Consider the following 16,481-nt stretch of genomic DNA (forward strand, 5'->3'; position numbering starts at 1 on the left):
CATGACACATGAACAGACCTTGGCATCATATATCCAGTCTTCACAAATTATAGTTGCATGTTTCATTATTTCTTCCTTAACTGCACTACCATAGATTTCTCTAATAAGTGAAGAAATCCATATTTGTACTATCTCCATGTCAAAGGCACTGATTCTCTACTTTAAACCAGACCACAAAAAGTGCTGAGAGGAGCTGGAGAGATGGCTCAGAGGTTAAAAGCTCTGGCTGCTCTTCCAGAGGTCCTGAGTTCAATTCTCAGCAACCACATGGAGGCTCACAGCCATCTGTAATGGGATCTGATGCCCTCTTCTGGTGTCTCTGAAGACAGCTACACTGTACTGATATACATTAAATAAATAAATCTTTTTAAAAAAATGCTAAGACAAGCAGATTCTCCAAAATGCATTTGAGCTGGAATACGGACCAGCCTCCATATTTTATCTTGTTCTGGGAATTCTATAGGACCAAAGAGAGGTCATCCTTTGAAAAATAGATCTATGCAAGAACCTTGAGCCTTAGCTTCTTTAACGTATGATAGCATAGATTTCATCCTTCGATGGCCTGTACCTTCAAACTGACTGAATCAGCCAGGTGATAAGAATATCTCCTGACATATAGATTAAGAACTCTGCTCAAACATTATCTGTTCTAGATCTAGACCATGGAAGACGCCTCAGAGAGAAGTTTGTATGTAAAGCCTTGTCAAGAGTCAACATCTGCAAAAAGAAGGGAGGCATTTTGCTGAGGGAGGAATTCAACTGAGACACAGTCACAACAGGGAAATCAGAAAGTAGCTATGAATTTGAGATGGCATTTTAGAGTCCCCTGGATTGAGACAAGATTCCAGGCCTCTATGCCACTACACTTGTTATAGGGTGGCTTCAGGGAAGGGCAACACTCGTGCATGAGTCCATTTCCTCCACCCACAGGCAATTACTAGAGAAATTTTCAACAGTGGGAATTCTCAGTCCACGTTGTCTGGATCTTCAACAGTATGCTACAGCGTCCTTTACACTGTCATTTTAAAGTCAAAGAATATACTAAAATTTCAATGTTTCAAGTATATTCAAGTTTAGATTTACATTTCAGACACTTAAAGGTTTATTTGAGAGGGAAATATTTGAATTTGGTGATGATCTCTTCAGAAAATACAGACAAGTTTTCCTCCAGACCCTTGAAGTAAAGCTGCTGTCCACACCCCCAGTGTGTCTTTTAACTTCATGTACATGTCTCTGAACACACTATCCTTCAGGGACTTCACCTGTGTCTTTACCTTTTTCTGCTTAATATATACATTAAATGTATTGCCCATCCATATCCCCTTACATTAGTCCAGTTTTTACTAAATAGTGCACTCAATAGAGGTTTGTTGAATAAACAAAGTAACCAAACAATGAAGAAACGAGCCAACTTACTTTTCTTTGCCACAGAAACAGCACCAATAGGAAAACACATTGGATGAAATGGGAACAATGCATTTTAATGCACACCTTTATGTGAGCTTATCAGTGGTGCTTAACAAGGGCTGTTTGTTTGTGACTGAGCAGCATAGAATAAAAGAGCCATTCTCAATCAGCTTATCTCATAGCTCTCCTAAGTACACTAAAATATATCATAGGATTTGAATGCAAACTGGAGAGGAAATTAAAATGTGGGCCATGAAATAGCTATTTGATCAGCTGTTACAATAGGCTGTGGATGAAGCCACATTTCTATTTTATCTAGAGGAGTCAAAATAATTGGTCACAGAAATGGTTGATTACAAGGCTATTTTCTTTTCTATACCAAAACATATCAGTTAATTAATGATGGCAGACTTCTAGAAGAACGGGATAAATAGTATCCAACATTTTAAATAGTTATGAAAATATTTATTTCTAGTTAAGCATTGTAGACATGAGGTGTTGACTGCACAGAAAAATTCACTGAAATTTGAAAAAACAAAATTATTTCTAAGAGTTTCCTAAAGAAATATGATTGTGCAAAACAATATATATGTATAATAACTGACTAAAAAAGAACAAAAAACAATATTCAATAGATGAAGCATTAAATAAGTTGTAACACAATAGTATGAATTAATCTTATAAAGTTATCAAGATCATATGTGATCCCAGAATACAGGGATGGGAGAGCAGGAAAACCTCAAATTTGAGATCACTTTGCACTGAATGACCTCAAGTTCAACATAGGCTAAGTGAGTACCAGGTAACTCTAAACTGTATTGTAATGTCCTGTATCAACAAAACCAAACAAATATATGAAAATATCAAACAAAGGAAGAACATATAGGATATAAAAGAGCTAGTGTAAATAACGTAGCCTTGTGATAGATTAAGTAAAAGAGGGAGACAAGTCTGCTGGAGCACTGGGGTCAGATGGGGTCCCAGCACTGAGCGTGGGATTAGGGGCTCCCATCTCAAACCCAGTACGTAAGTTATCTCGAATAGTTACAATGCCCAGTAGTAGATGGCCAACACAAAATTTCATGGTATTTTTGGAGATGTTTTTTTTTCTTACTGTTTTTTATGGGAGTTTTTTAAATCTTACTCTACTTGTGTGTGTGTGTGTGTGTGTGTGTGTGTGTGTGTGTGTGTGTGTGTGTCTTCTTGTGCATTTTGTTTTGTTTGTTTTGTTTCATTTGTGCTGTAGTGGTTTACTTGCTCTTTTTATTTGCCTGGTTTGATTAAAGAGGAAAAGAAGACATGGAGTTTGGTGAAGGGGGAGGTGGGGAAGATCTAGGAATAAAGGGGGAAACTACAATCAGAATATTTTATTGTATGAACATTCAATAAACATAAATAAATAATTAAAAGGATGTATATATATATAAGCCTTCATAACATGCTATTAATTTTAAAATAAATAGTAATGACTATATAATATGTAGCTTCCATGAAGAACATAATGATTGAAAGAGTAAGAGCAGGTAGCTTTTATGAGGTTCAATTATACATGATTTTCATTTCCTTCTTGTCATTTCCTGTAAATTTATAGATTTTTCAACAAAAATATATTATCTCTGTTGTTTCTGTTATTAAAAATACTTACAGCTCTCTAAAAATTATTGTTAAAGCATACGTCACAAAGATGGCAAATGGACGGAACTAGAAAATATCATCCTGAGTGAGGTAACCCAGTCACAGAAAAACACACCTGGTATGCACTCACTGATAAGTGGCTATTAGCCAAAAAGCTCGAATTACCCAAGATGCAATCCACAGACCACATAAAGCTCAAGAAGAAAGATGACCAAAGTGTGGATGTTTCAGTCCTTCTTAAAAATGGGGAACAAAAATAGTTATAGGAGGAAATGTGGAGATAAAGAATTGAGCAGAGATGGAATGAAAGGCATTCAGAAACTGCCCCTCATGTGGATCCAGCCAATATATAGTCACACAATCCAGGCACTATTGCTGATGCCAAGAAGTGCATGCTGCCAGGAGCCTGATGTAGCTGTCTCCTGAGAGGCTCTGCCAGAGCCTGACAAATATAGAGGTGGATGCTTGCAATCAACCATTGAACTGAGAATGGGATCCCCAATGGAGGAGTTAGAGAAAGGACTGCAGGAGCTGAAGGGGTTTGAAGAACAGCAATATCCATCAACCAGACCCCCCGAGGGTATTTTGGTTATTAATTAAATTGGATATTGATTTTTCATTTCATCCTCCTGTTAGGTGACAATTAATCTTCTCAACTGTTTATTGCTATAATGTAGAAAACTGGGCTTAACCAATATACATGTGATATAATTAAAAAAAAAACAAAACCAAAATGCAACGTAAGATAGAAACATGACTGATAGCCTAAAAGAAAGAAACATAACTTCACATTCAAATGATGAGGCCACGACTCTACACATTTAACTTGTAAGAATTTTTAAAATGTTGGACAGATGAATTAAAAGAGGATGGTTGGGACTAGGAGCAAATAAAACTAAGACCTGTCAAAACACCTTCACTATTGTGCAATTCTGGAAAATGCGGCTTCTGAGCAAGCCAGAATGAAATAATGATGTGAGAAAAAAATTGACACAAGAGCAAGGGCTTAAACATTAGACATACTTCAGATGCAGTTAACACTGCATGTGTCAGGGTGATTAATACTTAAATAGTGGCACCCATTTAACATTTGATGGAAAGAACCACTCCACAACATTGTCTCATGACCTACACACCTATGCCATGTCACTGAACCACCCATATATTACATACACTACTCCTAGGAAGCAAATAAAAGTGAAAAATAAAAATTATAAAAAAATGAATAAAAAATTTTATAAAAATAAAGCATTTATAGAAATAAAATCGGATGTTCTTGGACTTGAGATGTAGTTTAGCAATGGAACACATGTTTAGTAAGCATAAGGACTTGGGTTCCATTCCTAACACAACACAAAATGAAACAAGTAGTAAAAGAGGTGGTTTCATCTAATAGAACAATGTCAAGATGCTTTCATACTCAGAAATCAATGATTTTTCTAAAGCCAGTCCCTGAAAAGAATAAGGTCAAAGGAAGTTTATCCCCTGGTTATTCAAACTCAAAAAAAGATTTTTGCCCCTTTACCTTTTATGCTCTTGTAGCATCAGTCAGTTTTATGTAGATACCTTAGCCTAATGAATTCTTGGAAAGATGGAAATTCTGGGCTGGAGAGATGATTCATCAGTTAAGAGCATCTCTAGCTCTTGCAGAGGTCTAGGATCCAATTCCCAGCACCCACATGGCAGTTCACAACTATCAGTAACTCCAGTTCTCATGAATCCAACATCCACTTCTGGGATCTATGGACACCAGGTACATGCATGATGCACATGCATACAAGTAAACAAAACCCTAAAAATGGAAATGTATAACCAGAACAAAACTCCAAAGCATGTTGCAGAATGAAGCCACCAGTTCTTTGGGGTCCACAGTACATAAGTACAAGTAGAGACTCTCATACATTTTGGATCTAGCAAGATATTTAATCCTTCTTGTTTTCAAACACCTTTCAGGGAATCATTACTCAATGACTTGTAAAAACAGCAAAGTCAGTATTTACTTATGGACCTGCTCCCATTTACAGAGAAAGATGCTGAAACAAGCACTGGCTTATACACATTGTACATCAGAACAGTTGTGATTTGTTGACAAGCTCAGGCTCCTCTAACTGTTGGGCTTACACATTTAGGTTAGCCCTCTTCCTTTGGGAGGTACATGGATAGCTCCAATCTTCAACAGGTTTTTAACCTTACCTCAGAGCCTAGGAATTTTATTGGTTTAATTATATTTCTGGGGCTATGGAAGACTAGAGATAGGAACATCATAACATGTCCCTGATTTTGGCTCGTTTGGGATCAGATGAAGATTCACATATCCTTAATCTGATCATTTGACTTTTGAGGGCTCATGTACCCATGGCTGACCTGAAATTTATTGTGTACCTGAGGGTGACTTTGGACATTTTTTTCTAAGAAGTTAATTCCACCGTCAAATTGGATAAATGCATATGTAGTTTTCTCTGACATTTTAAGGTAGCACACAAAGCAGTGGGCTTATTCTGCACTCATTCCCTTATGAAATATCCTTATGTTTCCATGTTCTGAGCACTGAGAACACAAGGTATGAATCACCGTGCTTGGTTTATGCAATACTGCAGATAGAACGAGGCAAGGGGCATTGTGCCTGATAGAAAGGCACTCTGCTAACTGAACTACCATCACAGCCCTAAACAGATAATACAAATAAAATATAGTGGGTAAGATGCAGTAATGAAGACAGATCTGGGATACGATCAAGATTATAAGTATCATGGCTATGAAGCCTAGAGCTGAAAGTGAAGTTATGGGTGATTCTTACACAGGGTCATATGCACTGTATACTTTCCATTTGCTTTGGGTCCTAACTAATACCAAATATTATATTTTTCTCTTGTCGCCTGTAATGATTTAATATCACCAATTTTATATACTGTTTAAGCTGAAGACAATTTAAGGCATATCAATATATATGTATGCGTGTGTGTGTTTAAATATTATGTTTGAATATTAATTGATATATAAGGAATAAATGTGAATTTGCTAAATTTTGGAGATAATACACCATTTGCTGTCATTGATATGTGGAAAAAATACTACCATCAATGAAATGATGTTTGACAGAGTTTACTGTATCAGTGCTACTGGAAGCCTCCATTTGGAGAAATAATCTAGAAACTAAAGTAATTTCTTCAAGTTCAGCAGAGAAATCAGAGCCAGAGGCCACTTGTGTGTGTTATTTTTTAAAAACATGTAGAAATTACTAGAACAATTGAGTTCCTCAATTATATGCCGTGGCATTTAAAACAAATTTTATCTGTACATCGCTTAAGGCAATTGTCCTATGAAAATCTGAGAACTCGTGGCCTTGTAGCCATGTGAGTGAATGATACCAGAGCGTAGTTCATTGTTGTCACTGCCCAGCTGGGCATGATGGCTACACCTGTAATTTCAGTGTCTAGGAAGACGAGGCCTGAGGATCTAGAGTTTAAGGACAGCCTGGCCATCAGAATGAGAACCAGTGTTTAACAAAATTACTGTTGTAGCAAAAATGCCTCCACTGGACAAAGGTTAAAAGACTGAAATTTGCTTCTCTGGTAATGCTATGTTCCCAAGGAGCAGAAGAACTACAATGGAAAAAAAGGATACTAAACAGAATAGCAGGAGCCAATGCAAACATTAACAGCTGAAGGCACCAAGTGAATTATAAATCTTTATACAACAATATGTTTTGAGTTCATAGTATCTGACACATTTTTCTCTCAGATATATCTTTAAAGTGAGTTTATGCTTTTTCTTTAAAGTCAATCACTGACTTCATAAATCATCTGTATCTGTGAGCAAAATAAGCAGAACTTACAGAACTTCCCCTTTATGATAACAGTCGTGTGTGTGTGTGTGTGTGTGTGTGTGTGTGTGTGCATGTGTGTACATGAGCTCACGTGCACAAGTAGATGCAAGCTAATTCTTCAAGCCAATTTCTCAGTCTGCTACTGGGTAAGTGGTCACTTTGTAACCTTCCTATAAGAATAGCCAACATCTATTGGGCACTTCACAGATGTAAAATCCTTTTCCAAGCACCTAACATATATTTTTGTTTTATTCTTCTCGACCACTTTATGTAATAGATAATATAGATATTATTATTATTATCTCCAGGTGCCAGATGAGAAAATGAATGCAGGAAAAGGCTATTTTACCAAAAGGACCCAAGCTTATTGGACAGGACCAGGCTGTCCACAGTGCTAGCCACTGCTGCTGCCCCTGTAGAGCAGGGAGATCAGATCTTATTGCCCAGCCAGATGGTGAGGATATTGCAGCCATTATCAAAGGCTCAGTTGTGCCTGAAGCTGACTCTGATAACTTTTGAGAATGGGCAAAGCCTCAGAAACTGTGTCTGTAGTGATGTGATTCTGCATACATTGTTCACTAACAAGCTTCTCCTGCCAAAATACCCTAGGTATAAGGGCATTGTTATTAGAACCCTAAGGACGCTGCCATGAAAAGTCAAGCATGTAGACAATGTTCAATACATGATCTCCCTTTATGTAATAAAACAGTAGCATTGACTGATAATACTGTCTCTTGTTAATGCATTTGTCTTTTAGTGTAAGGAAGAAAGGAGTGGAGGGGTCACAATGAGAACCACATCAGAGTTAGAACAAGAGCCTGGCTGGGGTGATGTCGAAGCACAGATCTAGAGATTCACAGATTTCTCCAGATTAGGCATCCAGTGACTTCCTCCAGCTTCTTTGATGGGAGGCTGAGGGATGGGCTGTGGCAGGACAAAACTGGAATTGGGCAGGTCCTTTTTGCTGCTTGAATGTAAACCCCTTATTCTGTCACAACCTCCTATGTGTGTCACTTTCAGAAACTTATTGGCTGTTAAAAATTAAGTAGTTATTGCATTTAAAAGTGCCTGCTTCTGCTTTCAGGGTTTAAATTGGAGGACATTATGTCAATAGAAATAAGCCAGGTACAGAAAGAAATGTAGTGCATGACTTCGTTCATATTTGGAATCCAAAACTGTTAATCTGAAAGAAGAGAGCAAAATAGTGATCACTAGGGGATGGGGAGGGCAGGAGTTATGGTCACACAGTCAGAAAACAATCATATGTAACATAAGTTATAATGTTCTATAGCATTATCAGTGGACTCCAGAATACAGTAAATTTAAAAACTATTTGAATTGCAGTTCTCAGGGCCTTTTGCATTCTGGGAAATCATTTTATTACTGAGCTACATCCACTACCACAAAAATATATTGCATAGTGCTAGTAGAATAACAAAAGAATGCAACACAAAGCAACACATATTTTCAAAAGAAAGAAATGCTAATCACTCTGGTTTTATCATACATTGTGTTAGAGTGTATAGGCATGGGGATGTGTGAAGCTATCTTAACTATGTGCATGTGCTATATTTTAGTTAACTTAAAAAACAAAGATTCATCTGGTTTATGTCAGATAACTTGGGTACAGGGCCTTACTCATTAAGCTATTTTATAATCCATTTATATGGTTTTTGAAGAGAGGATCTAGCTTTGTGTTCCCACTTTCTTACCATTGCTTCAAAAGAGCAATGGTAAGAAAGTGGGAACACAAATTACCCTAATTTGATTAGAACATATTATCTATTGCTATTGAAAATCATACTATCTCCTATAAATGTGTTCAATTATCAAGTGTGAATTAAATTTTTTGAATAAGGTGATAAAATATTAACCATCTTGATTTGATCATTATAGACTACATATAGCACAACATACAGTTTAGGATTAAAATTACAATCAAAATTTAAAATATATGTATAAGAAAAACATTGAAACATGACTATTTGTATTGCATGCAAACTTAATTTTTATAGTACAAAGATAGGGGCTCTATCTTGGAATAATTACATGTTCAAACTGTTTTTTAAAATGTTTGAGCTGAAACAGAATTCCATCACTGTCCACCTTCCTTTCTTCCCTGCAGTTCTTCCTGGCTGCCTTCCCTCAGATGGAGTTCAGTGGATTTTAGAAAATGAAAATAGAAAAAGGAAGCCTCAGCTGGCTCTATGTTCCTGATAGTAAAGTTAAGCAAATCACAAGTCCTGTTCTAAGCCTCTAAAGGGTTGGCAAAAGAGACATCGTGACTCACAGGATTAACTGGAAAAGCAATGTGCTTCATTGTGGCATTTGCACACAACATAATCAGAGAAAGGACTGAAAAGAGCTTGAAGGGGCTCAGACCCCATATGTACAACAATGCCAAGCAACCAGAGCTTCCAGGGACTAAGCCACTACCTAAAGACTATATATGGACTGACCCTGGACTCTGACCTCATAGGTAGCAATGAATATCCTAGTAAGAGCACCAGTGGAAGGGGAAGCCCTGGTCCTGCATAAGACTGGAACCCCCAGTGAACGTGATTGTTGGGGGTAGGGGCGGCAATGGGGAGGTGGGGAGGAATACCATAAGGAAGGGGAGGGGAGGGTTAGGGGATGTTTGGCTGGAAATTGGGAAAGGTAATAACAATTGAAATGTAAATAAGAAATACCCAACTTAATAAAGATGGAGAAAAAAAACATACCTTGATTCCATCCCCCATTACCTTCTCTGACTTTCCTCCCACATCCCCCTGGTTCCTTTCCTTTCCCCTAATTACCCCTTTGTACTTCCAGCTGCTTTTCAGAAATAGTCTTTCTTCTGCTTTATTTTTCACAGAGACAATCTTTTCCTTCACCACTCACTGAGAATTGATTTCCTAGTACATGTTTTGAATCATTTTTAATTTAATTTTTAATTTTTGTTCATTTTTACCAATCAGTACATCTTCTTTTCTAGTGAAAAGAGAAATGCTGAAGAGATGAATTGGTCATACAACATCATTTAGGCGAGTGCAAGATATAGGGCTCACCTGCTCTTTACGTGGTGGCTCACTATGCTTACTGGATACTACAATGGCCTTTCTGTTTCTCCTTGACTGGGATGTACAAATTTTCAGCACATTATCAAATCACTAATACCTTTTAACATTTTAATTTATAGAGAATTTCCCCCAATTTATTTTCTTCATCACAGAAAAAGGAGTGGCTTGGCCATTAATCCCAAAGGCACCTCTAGTCACAGTGCCCCTGAACTTATTATCCCTTATGACTGTGGAGGACACTGTATCCAAAGATCACCAGCAGGTGGCCAGCTCACTTTCCTAACCAGACTGATTGATCACTCACTAACAAGATTTGAAGGCTACTTGTGCTCCTGCAAGGATCTCAAGCAAGTACCTCCTGTCTCTCCTTTCCCAAGCCTCACAAAACCTTTCTCTTTTCTGTTTTGAGTTGGCCTTTCTTAGCTTTTATTTTGGTGATTGAGTGGGATCCACTCCAGAGTTGCAAGACAGTTTCCATGGTGGCAGCAACTCAAACATTAAAACTGAAACTTGGGACACAGGCAATGGGCTACTGTTCTGCCAGCCAGCTCCAAGTGGGAGATTCAGTTTGCCCTGCCAATTTTCAGGGGGTAAACAATCTGCTCCTTCTGTGGTAGGGAATCACTTATAAGCAGACACATTTCTAATGAGCTATTCCTCAGTCGCATGGAAATGTTGTTTAAGCATCAAAAAGAAAGTTATATATTAACTAGCTATACCCTCAGTGTGTCTCTGTGTTTATGCTAAAGGGAGTGATTAAAATTTGCTGACAGCTAACTTATCAGGGAATTATCAGATTGCCTTGAGTTTAATCATTGACAAAGTTTAAAAAACAGAGTGGAATTTGGAAACTATGAAATACAAGCCATTTTTTAAATCATTTCCTGAGTCTAAAATCATATACTCCCCACTTGGCTCAGGCCATTTCTTCTATGACAGTGACTTTACGTCCTCTACCATGCACATCTGTGGCACCATTTTTTTTGTCCCAGTTTCCAGCTGTTAGATTTCTGTTCCAGAGTGTCTTCCCAGAACTTCTCATTCCAGCTGTCCGACTTTTCAGTTCCTTCTCATGCCAGCACTTTCTCCATATTCCCACTCATCTCATGCATATCTTTTATGAATTAAAAATTAAAAATTATAAAAGTCTCTCTGCAATTTATCTCTAGTGACAAGAAACAAAGGTTGATCTCTGAGTTCAAGGCCGACCTAGTTTACAGGCTGAATTCTAGGTCTCAAAAACCCCAAAAATGAACTTAGAAATTAAAAAAAAATTGTTTTTTTGTTGTGTAACCAGATTTCCCTCATAGTCTTTCTGCCTGCTGCAGCTTTCCAAATGCTGGAATCATAGGCTTGAGCCACAATGCCAAGATCCCACCTGACCTTTTAAGTTTTGTTTCTGTCAAACGTTTTCCCCATTCTTCACACTAAAATTCTTTTTAAGAGGTTTTCATTTTTAAGTTTTTTTTTCCTAGTTTCTGTACCTTTATTAGGGGAATACATCACATTTTTTTCAAGTATAATTTTTTGTTTTTACAAAATTTCACAAAAAGTTCAATTATAAGTTCAAATCATAAATTGAATAAGAAGTTTACAATAGAGAATGTCTACATATGTATAATTTAAGTCTAGATATTTGAGCCACAGGGCAGCCTGGGATTGGACGTTCTGGTCACCATCTGTGCCTTCTAACATATCCCCCTTCTTTTCCTCTCTTCAACTCCTCCCATTCCCCTTCTTGATTCCTTTCAAATTCATGCCTTATTGACTTCATTTTATATATACATATAACACACACATGTATACATTCAAATGCATTAAATATATAAGCATAGTCACTCAGTTTGTTTAACCTTACTCAATGTACATGACTTTTAGGGCTGGCCAAAAGTGTGTTAGATAACATATTTGGAGGCTCTTCCCTCCTGCTCCCAGTCCTTTGCTGCTTGCAGTTTTTTGTCAAGGAGTGGGGACCCATGAGATCATTCTTCTCAATTAGCCTATCAATTGGTGTTGTACTTGCCCATCTTGCTTAAGCAGCAATATTGGTGAGGAATCATGGAGGAATCTTCCCTGTCATTTCCGGGAAACACAACCTTATAGCAGATCTCCTGGTTCTTTGGCTCTTGTAATCCTTCCCCTTCTGAAATTCTCACTATTTTCTGAACATACTACAATGTCCTTTCCTGTGTCTGATTATATCAAGTTATTCTTTAGAGCATGATCCACTCCTGTTTGGGAAGTGTTCACATATTTTCTCAGATTCTAATGTTTTCTACAATCACCGTCCCTAGAATTTTTTTTGTGTGCTACTAAAGCATCTGCCATGGGTCATTATTTTAATTGTTCATGACTCTGCCTTTTGTGTATACTTATGAGGGCTCTAGGATCAACAGCCCTGTGTTCATGTTTAATTTTCTTTGTGTCAATATGGGGATGGGAGAAAATGCTCATTAAATAAAATAGATCCTTGCTTTCACACACACAATCTCCCTTGAGTGTGCAAGTGTATGTATGTGTGTATACCTGTGTATGTATGGTGTGCATAATCTGTGTGTGTTGTTGTGCAAGTGTGTGTGTGTGTGTGTGTGTGTGTGTGTGTGTGTTTGTTTAACATTTAGGTACTGTCTATTTTTTGAAGACAGTGTTTCTTGTTGGCCTGGGTTTATGAGTTTGTGCCATCATACTCAGCTGTTTTGTTTAGATTTTGATATATGCTTAAGATTTATTTTTTACTTCATGTATATGGGCAGTTGCCTGCATGTATGTATACCTGAAGCTGACAGAGTCCAGAAGTTGTTAGATTCCTTAAAACCAAAGTAATAGACTGTTTTGATTTGCTATACAGGTATTGGGAATAGAACCCAGGTCTTCTGCAAGGGTCATCTCTCCAACTGCACCTACTGTTTTTTTAAATTGATAAATTTTGACTTATATTTGTGTGTGTGTGTGTGTGTGTGTGTGTGTACATGTATAATTCTCTAACCATCATCTCTTATCTCCTCTTATCTCTATCAGTCCCACATCACTGACACCAGTCCCTTTTATGCTTTTGGTTTTCCTTTGTGTTGGATTTGTTTTAACCTGGGCCATATTCATAACCAATGGTTTTGAACTTCCTATTGAAGCCTGGTGTGGTCAGCAGGGAGAACTCTGCTGAAGCTAATGGTTTTACCCCTCTCTCTGAATCTATCAATAACAAATAGTCCAGGCTGTTAGGCCCTGGAGCCTCTCCTCCATCCATATCTGACTGCTGATGGGCCCCTTCAGAGCCAGTGCATGCATCTGCAGCTGCCATTTGTTCAGGATGGCAACTGCTTGTCTCCTGCAGTGGATAACCTACTTCCTGTCTTCAAGCTCTTGCATCCTTTTCAGCTGTGTTTTTACATAGGTTCTAGGAATCAACCTCAATTCTCATGCTTATGCAGCAAATGCTTTACTGACTGAGCTATCTTCCCGGTATTTTTAATTGGCTAATAAAAATGATATAGAACTAGGGGTGTAGTTCATTGGTAGAACACTTAACTGAAATGCCAGAGGCCTGTGTTTCATTTCTAGCACAGCAGACGTACATTATTTCTAGGGTAGTATATGATGTTTTGATATACGTATGTACAGAATATTTAAATGAGAATAGCATTTCTATCTGCTCAAACATTTGTTATTTTTGTGATGAAAATATTAATAATTCTTTTTAGTTCTTGTCTTAATATACAGTGCATTTTCCTATCTATATTTACTATACTGGAAAACAGACCATAAGAAATCATGTCCCCTTACATTGTCCTTTAGATATCTCAAGTCCTTTATTAGATATATGATAGATAGATAGATAGATAGATAGATAGATAGATAGATAGATAGATAGATAGGTCTTTTCTTATTGTTTAAAACAGGGTCATATTATAGGAGGCTCAGCTTGAACTTTCAGTCCTCCAATGTTCCTGCTTCATTCTTTCCATTACTGGGAATCTGAATGTGTACAACCTTATACAATGCTCCTTCATTTTGACACCTTCATTGCCCTGGGTGCCACATTTTAGACTTTTCAAAATTAGAACTCACAGTTTTTCAGCTCTCCTCCACAATGATCGTGTAAACTGACTGGGATTAGCTGGCGTTTTCTACAGGTAGCAGATATTGCAATTGAATAAGTCTCAGCCTTGAACCCCTTGCTTTCATTAGAACAATGACAATACCATACAAAATTCTGGACAAAGGGCAGTCTCTTCCTCATCCTCTTGTTTTGATCAGTTAATGCAGAATTTCATCCTGCTTTATAAAGCCAGGTTAAATCTTTTATATATATATATATATATATATATATATATATATATATATATATATATCCTATTCAGGATTAACAATAGAATAATTTCAGTGGAGTTCGATGGTTTAAAAGAAAGAGACTTGGGATATAGCTCAGCGGCAGAAGCCGTGCCTGGTGTTGGTGGATCTCTGAGTTCTATTCCCTGCACTAAAAATATAAGCATATAGTTGAAGGTTTGAAGCATAAATGAGAAAAACCAAAGTAATGGGGAAGAAGTAGAAAACCCATGAAGGCACTTTAAGAAAATGAAGGACTTTGGTTAGTGGCCTAGAAGGGAAGGTTCAGTTTCCCACAGGATAGAGTGTTGATCAAGGCAGTGTCTGGAGCAGAAATATTTCTAGGATATGGCTCCTAGGTGGGGATATTTTTAAGTCCAAGCTTCTCTTGGAGAGAAGATGCCAAAATGATTGCCATGAAAACTGAATTTGTGTCCAGCCTTGCCATTTTAGGACCCTGTGCTCACCCATCAATGCATCTGCAGTACTGGGCTGCTTGGCTGCTGTGGATAAGCTCAGCATGGCTGGTGAGACAGAGGTCTTAGCCCAAAATCTGGCCCAAAGGTGAGGAGGGCAAACATGAAAACACAAACCAAGATCAGCACCCACACAATGCTTGTTTGTGGTCTCTAGTTCCTGGAGAGTTCAAACACTCTGTCCTGTGCTCATGATAAGAAGAAAGGAGGGCCCTTGCTCCATATGGCCAATCAAGATAAAGTGAAGGCAAGTCTCTAAACAATTATAGATTTTGACAGCACCTTCATTACTGTTCCAATAATAGAACTCCCTTAGAGTCTAAGTGTCTCAGTTAGGCTGGCTATGCTGAGAACATTGCTTATTCTCACCAACCCTATGCCATGGAGTCTGCCTGGCCATCTTTAGAGTCCCATTTCTCACACGGGTTCCCCATTTCCCACTTCTGGCTTCTGTGCTTCTTGCCCTTGCTATGTCCATAGTTTCTCTATGGATAGGCAGACTTTGTCCCTATATGGACTTGAGAATCTAGTGGCAGTTCAGTCACCCTAGGATTCTCAAGGAGAAATGGCATGGTGAAGTGAGGCTAGAGGAAGCATTCACCAAGAAGGCACAACATGTTGGCTCCATCGGATCCACAGCCATCGAGGGACCACAAGGAATTCCCGAAGTCCCTATGATCCTGGGCAATTGATTGGTCACAATCTCACCTTTTCTTGTTCAAGGCCACTTGCTCAGTGCCAAGATAATAACCTGTTGCTTGCCTGTTTTGAGTGAGTACAGTGTCTAGGTCATCCTGGAACCAATTATTGACCTTTGCAAGTCCCCCAACCCCAGAGATTGTCTCCAATTTCCCCTTAGCTGAAAAATTCCAGCAAGCCTAGCAGTGTTCTTGAAGGAAAAGTCCGAAGTCTAACTCCAAACCCTCAACATGCTTCCATTCTCCCACTCGTGGCCCAGGGATTCACTAAATCCTTTCCCCAAGAAGAACACAGCTACACAGTAGTTCAGTTCTGACCCAAAGAGACAGCCTTGGGTACACCTACAGTCTGGATTCTCGGGTCAGCACCCCGCCCCACTTTGCCTTGCTGTCCTTTCTTGAGCCAGCCACATTTCTGAGAACCGAGATAGCTCTAGCTAGCTCACAGAGGCAACTGACCTGAGATGCCGCCCCCCACCACGATCACATCGCATTTGTTGCTCATGGTGCTCTCCAGGTTTCAGGCTCTCTCCTCTGCTTCCACTGCGTCTGTACCTCTGCCTGCGACCGCACTGCTCACTGTCCCCTCACACTAGCGCGTCTTTAAGCTGGCGGGCCGCTTGGACTCTGAGCCCCGCCTGCACGCCCGCAAGCGCGCAAGCCGGGTGGAGCGCTCAACCCTCGCGCCCCCGCCCCCAGCCCGACAGCCCAGGCACGAGGAGGGCGGACACCCCAGCTGAGAGGGTGATCTGGAACCTTAAAGTTTGCCCCCAGGGGTCAAGACCCTGTTGCCCTTTACAAATTATTTTCCAATCTGTTTCGTGATCACTCTGCAGCTGAGGAGCTGAAAGCTCTTCCTATCAGAGTAGGGGACCAAAGATTAAGAGCCTTTTAAGTGCCAGGCACTGTGTTAAATGTATTGTGCAAGATTCCTGCTCAATTTCACAACGACCCAGTTGACACAAGAGGAAAGCAGACAAAGTATTAAGCAATGTGGTAGAAAGAAAAAAAAATGTGTATTAAAATGTCACCTCAAGGGCTCAAGAGATGG

General features: G+C 38.8%; 1 protein-coding gene across 1 annotated transcript in view; it reads right to left on the reverse strand.

The window, feature by feature from the left end:
- The window catches only part of Maob (monoamine oxidase B), a 104,701-nt gene extending 88,650 nt beyond the window's left edge, over positions 1–16,051 (reverse strand). Inside the window, 1 exon segment of the mRNA XM_032890243.1 lies at positions 15,890–16,051. Within this exon segment, the coding sequence (XP_032746134.1) occupies positions 15,890–15,935 (46 nt within the window). The 5' untranslated portion in view covers positions 15,936–16,051.
- Between the last annotated feature and the right edge of the window lie 430 nt (positions 16,052–16,481).

This window comes from Rattus rattus, chromosome X (assembly GCF_011064425.1).
Source record: "Rattus rattus isolate New Zealand chromosome X, Rrattus_CSIRO_v1, whole genome shotgun sequence".
Classification (NCBI taxonomy): domain Eukaryota; kingdom Metazoa; phylum Chordata; class Mammalia; order Rodentia; family Muridae; genus Rattus; species Rattus rattus.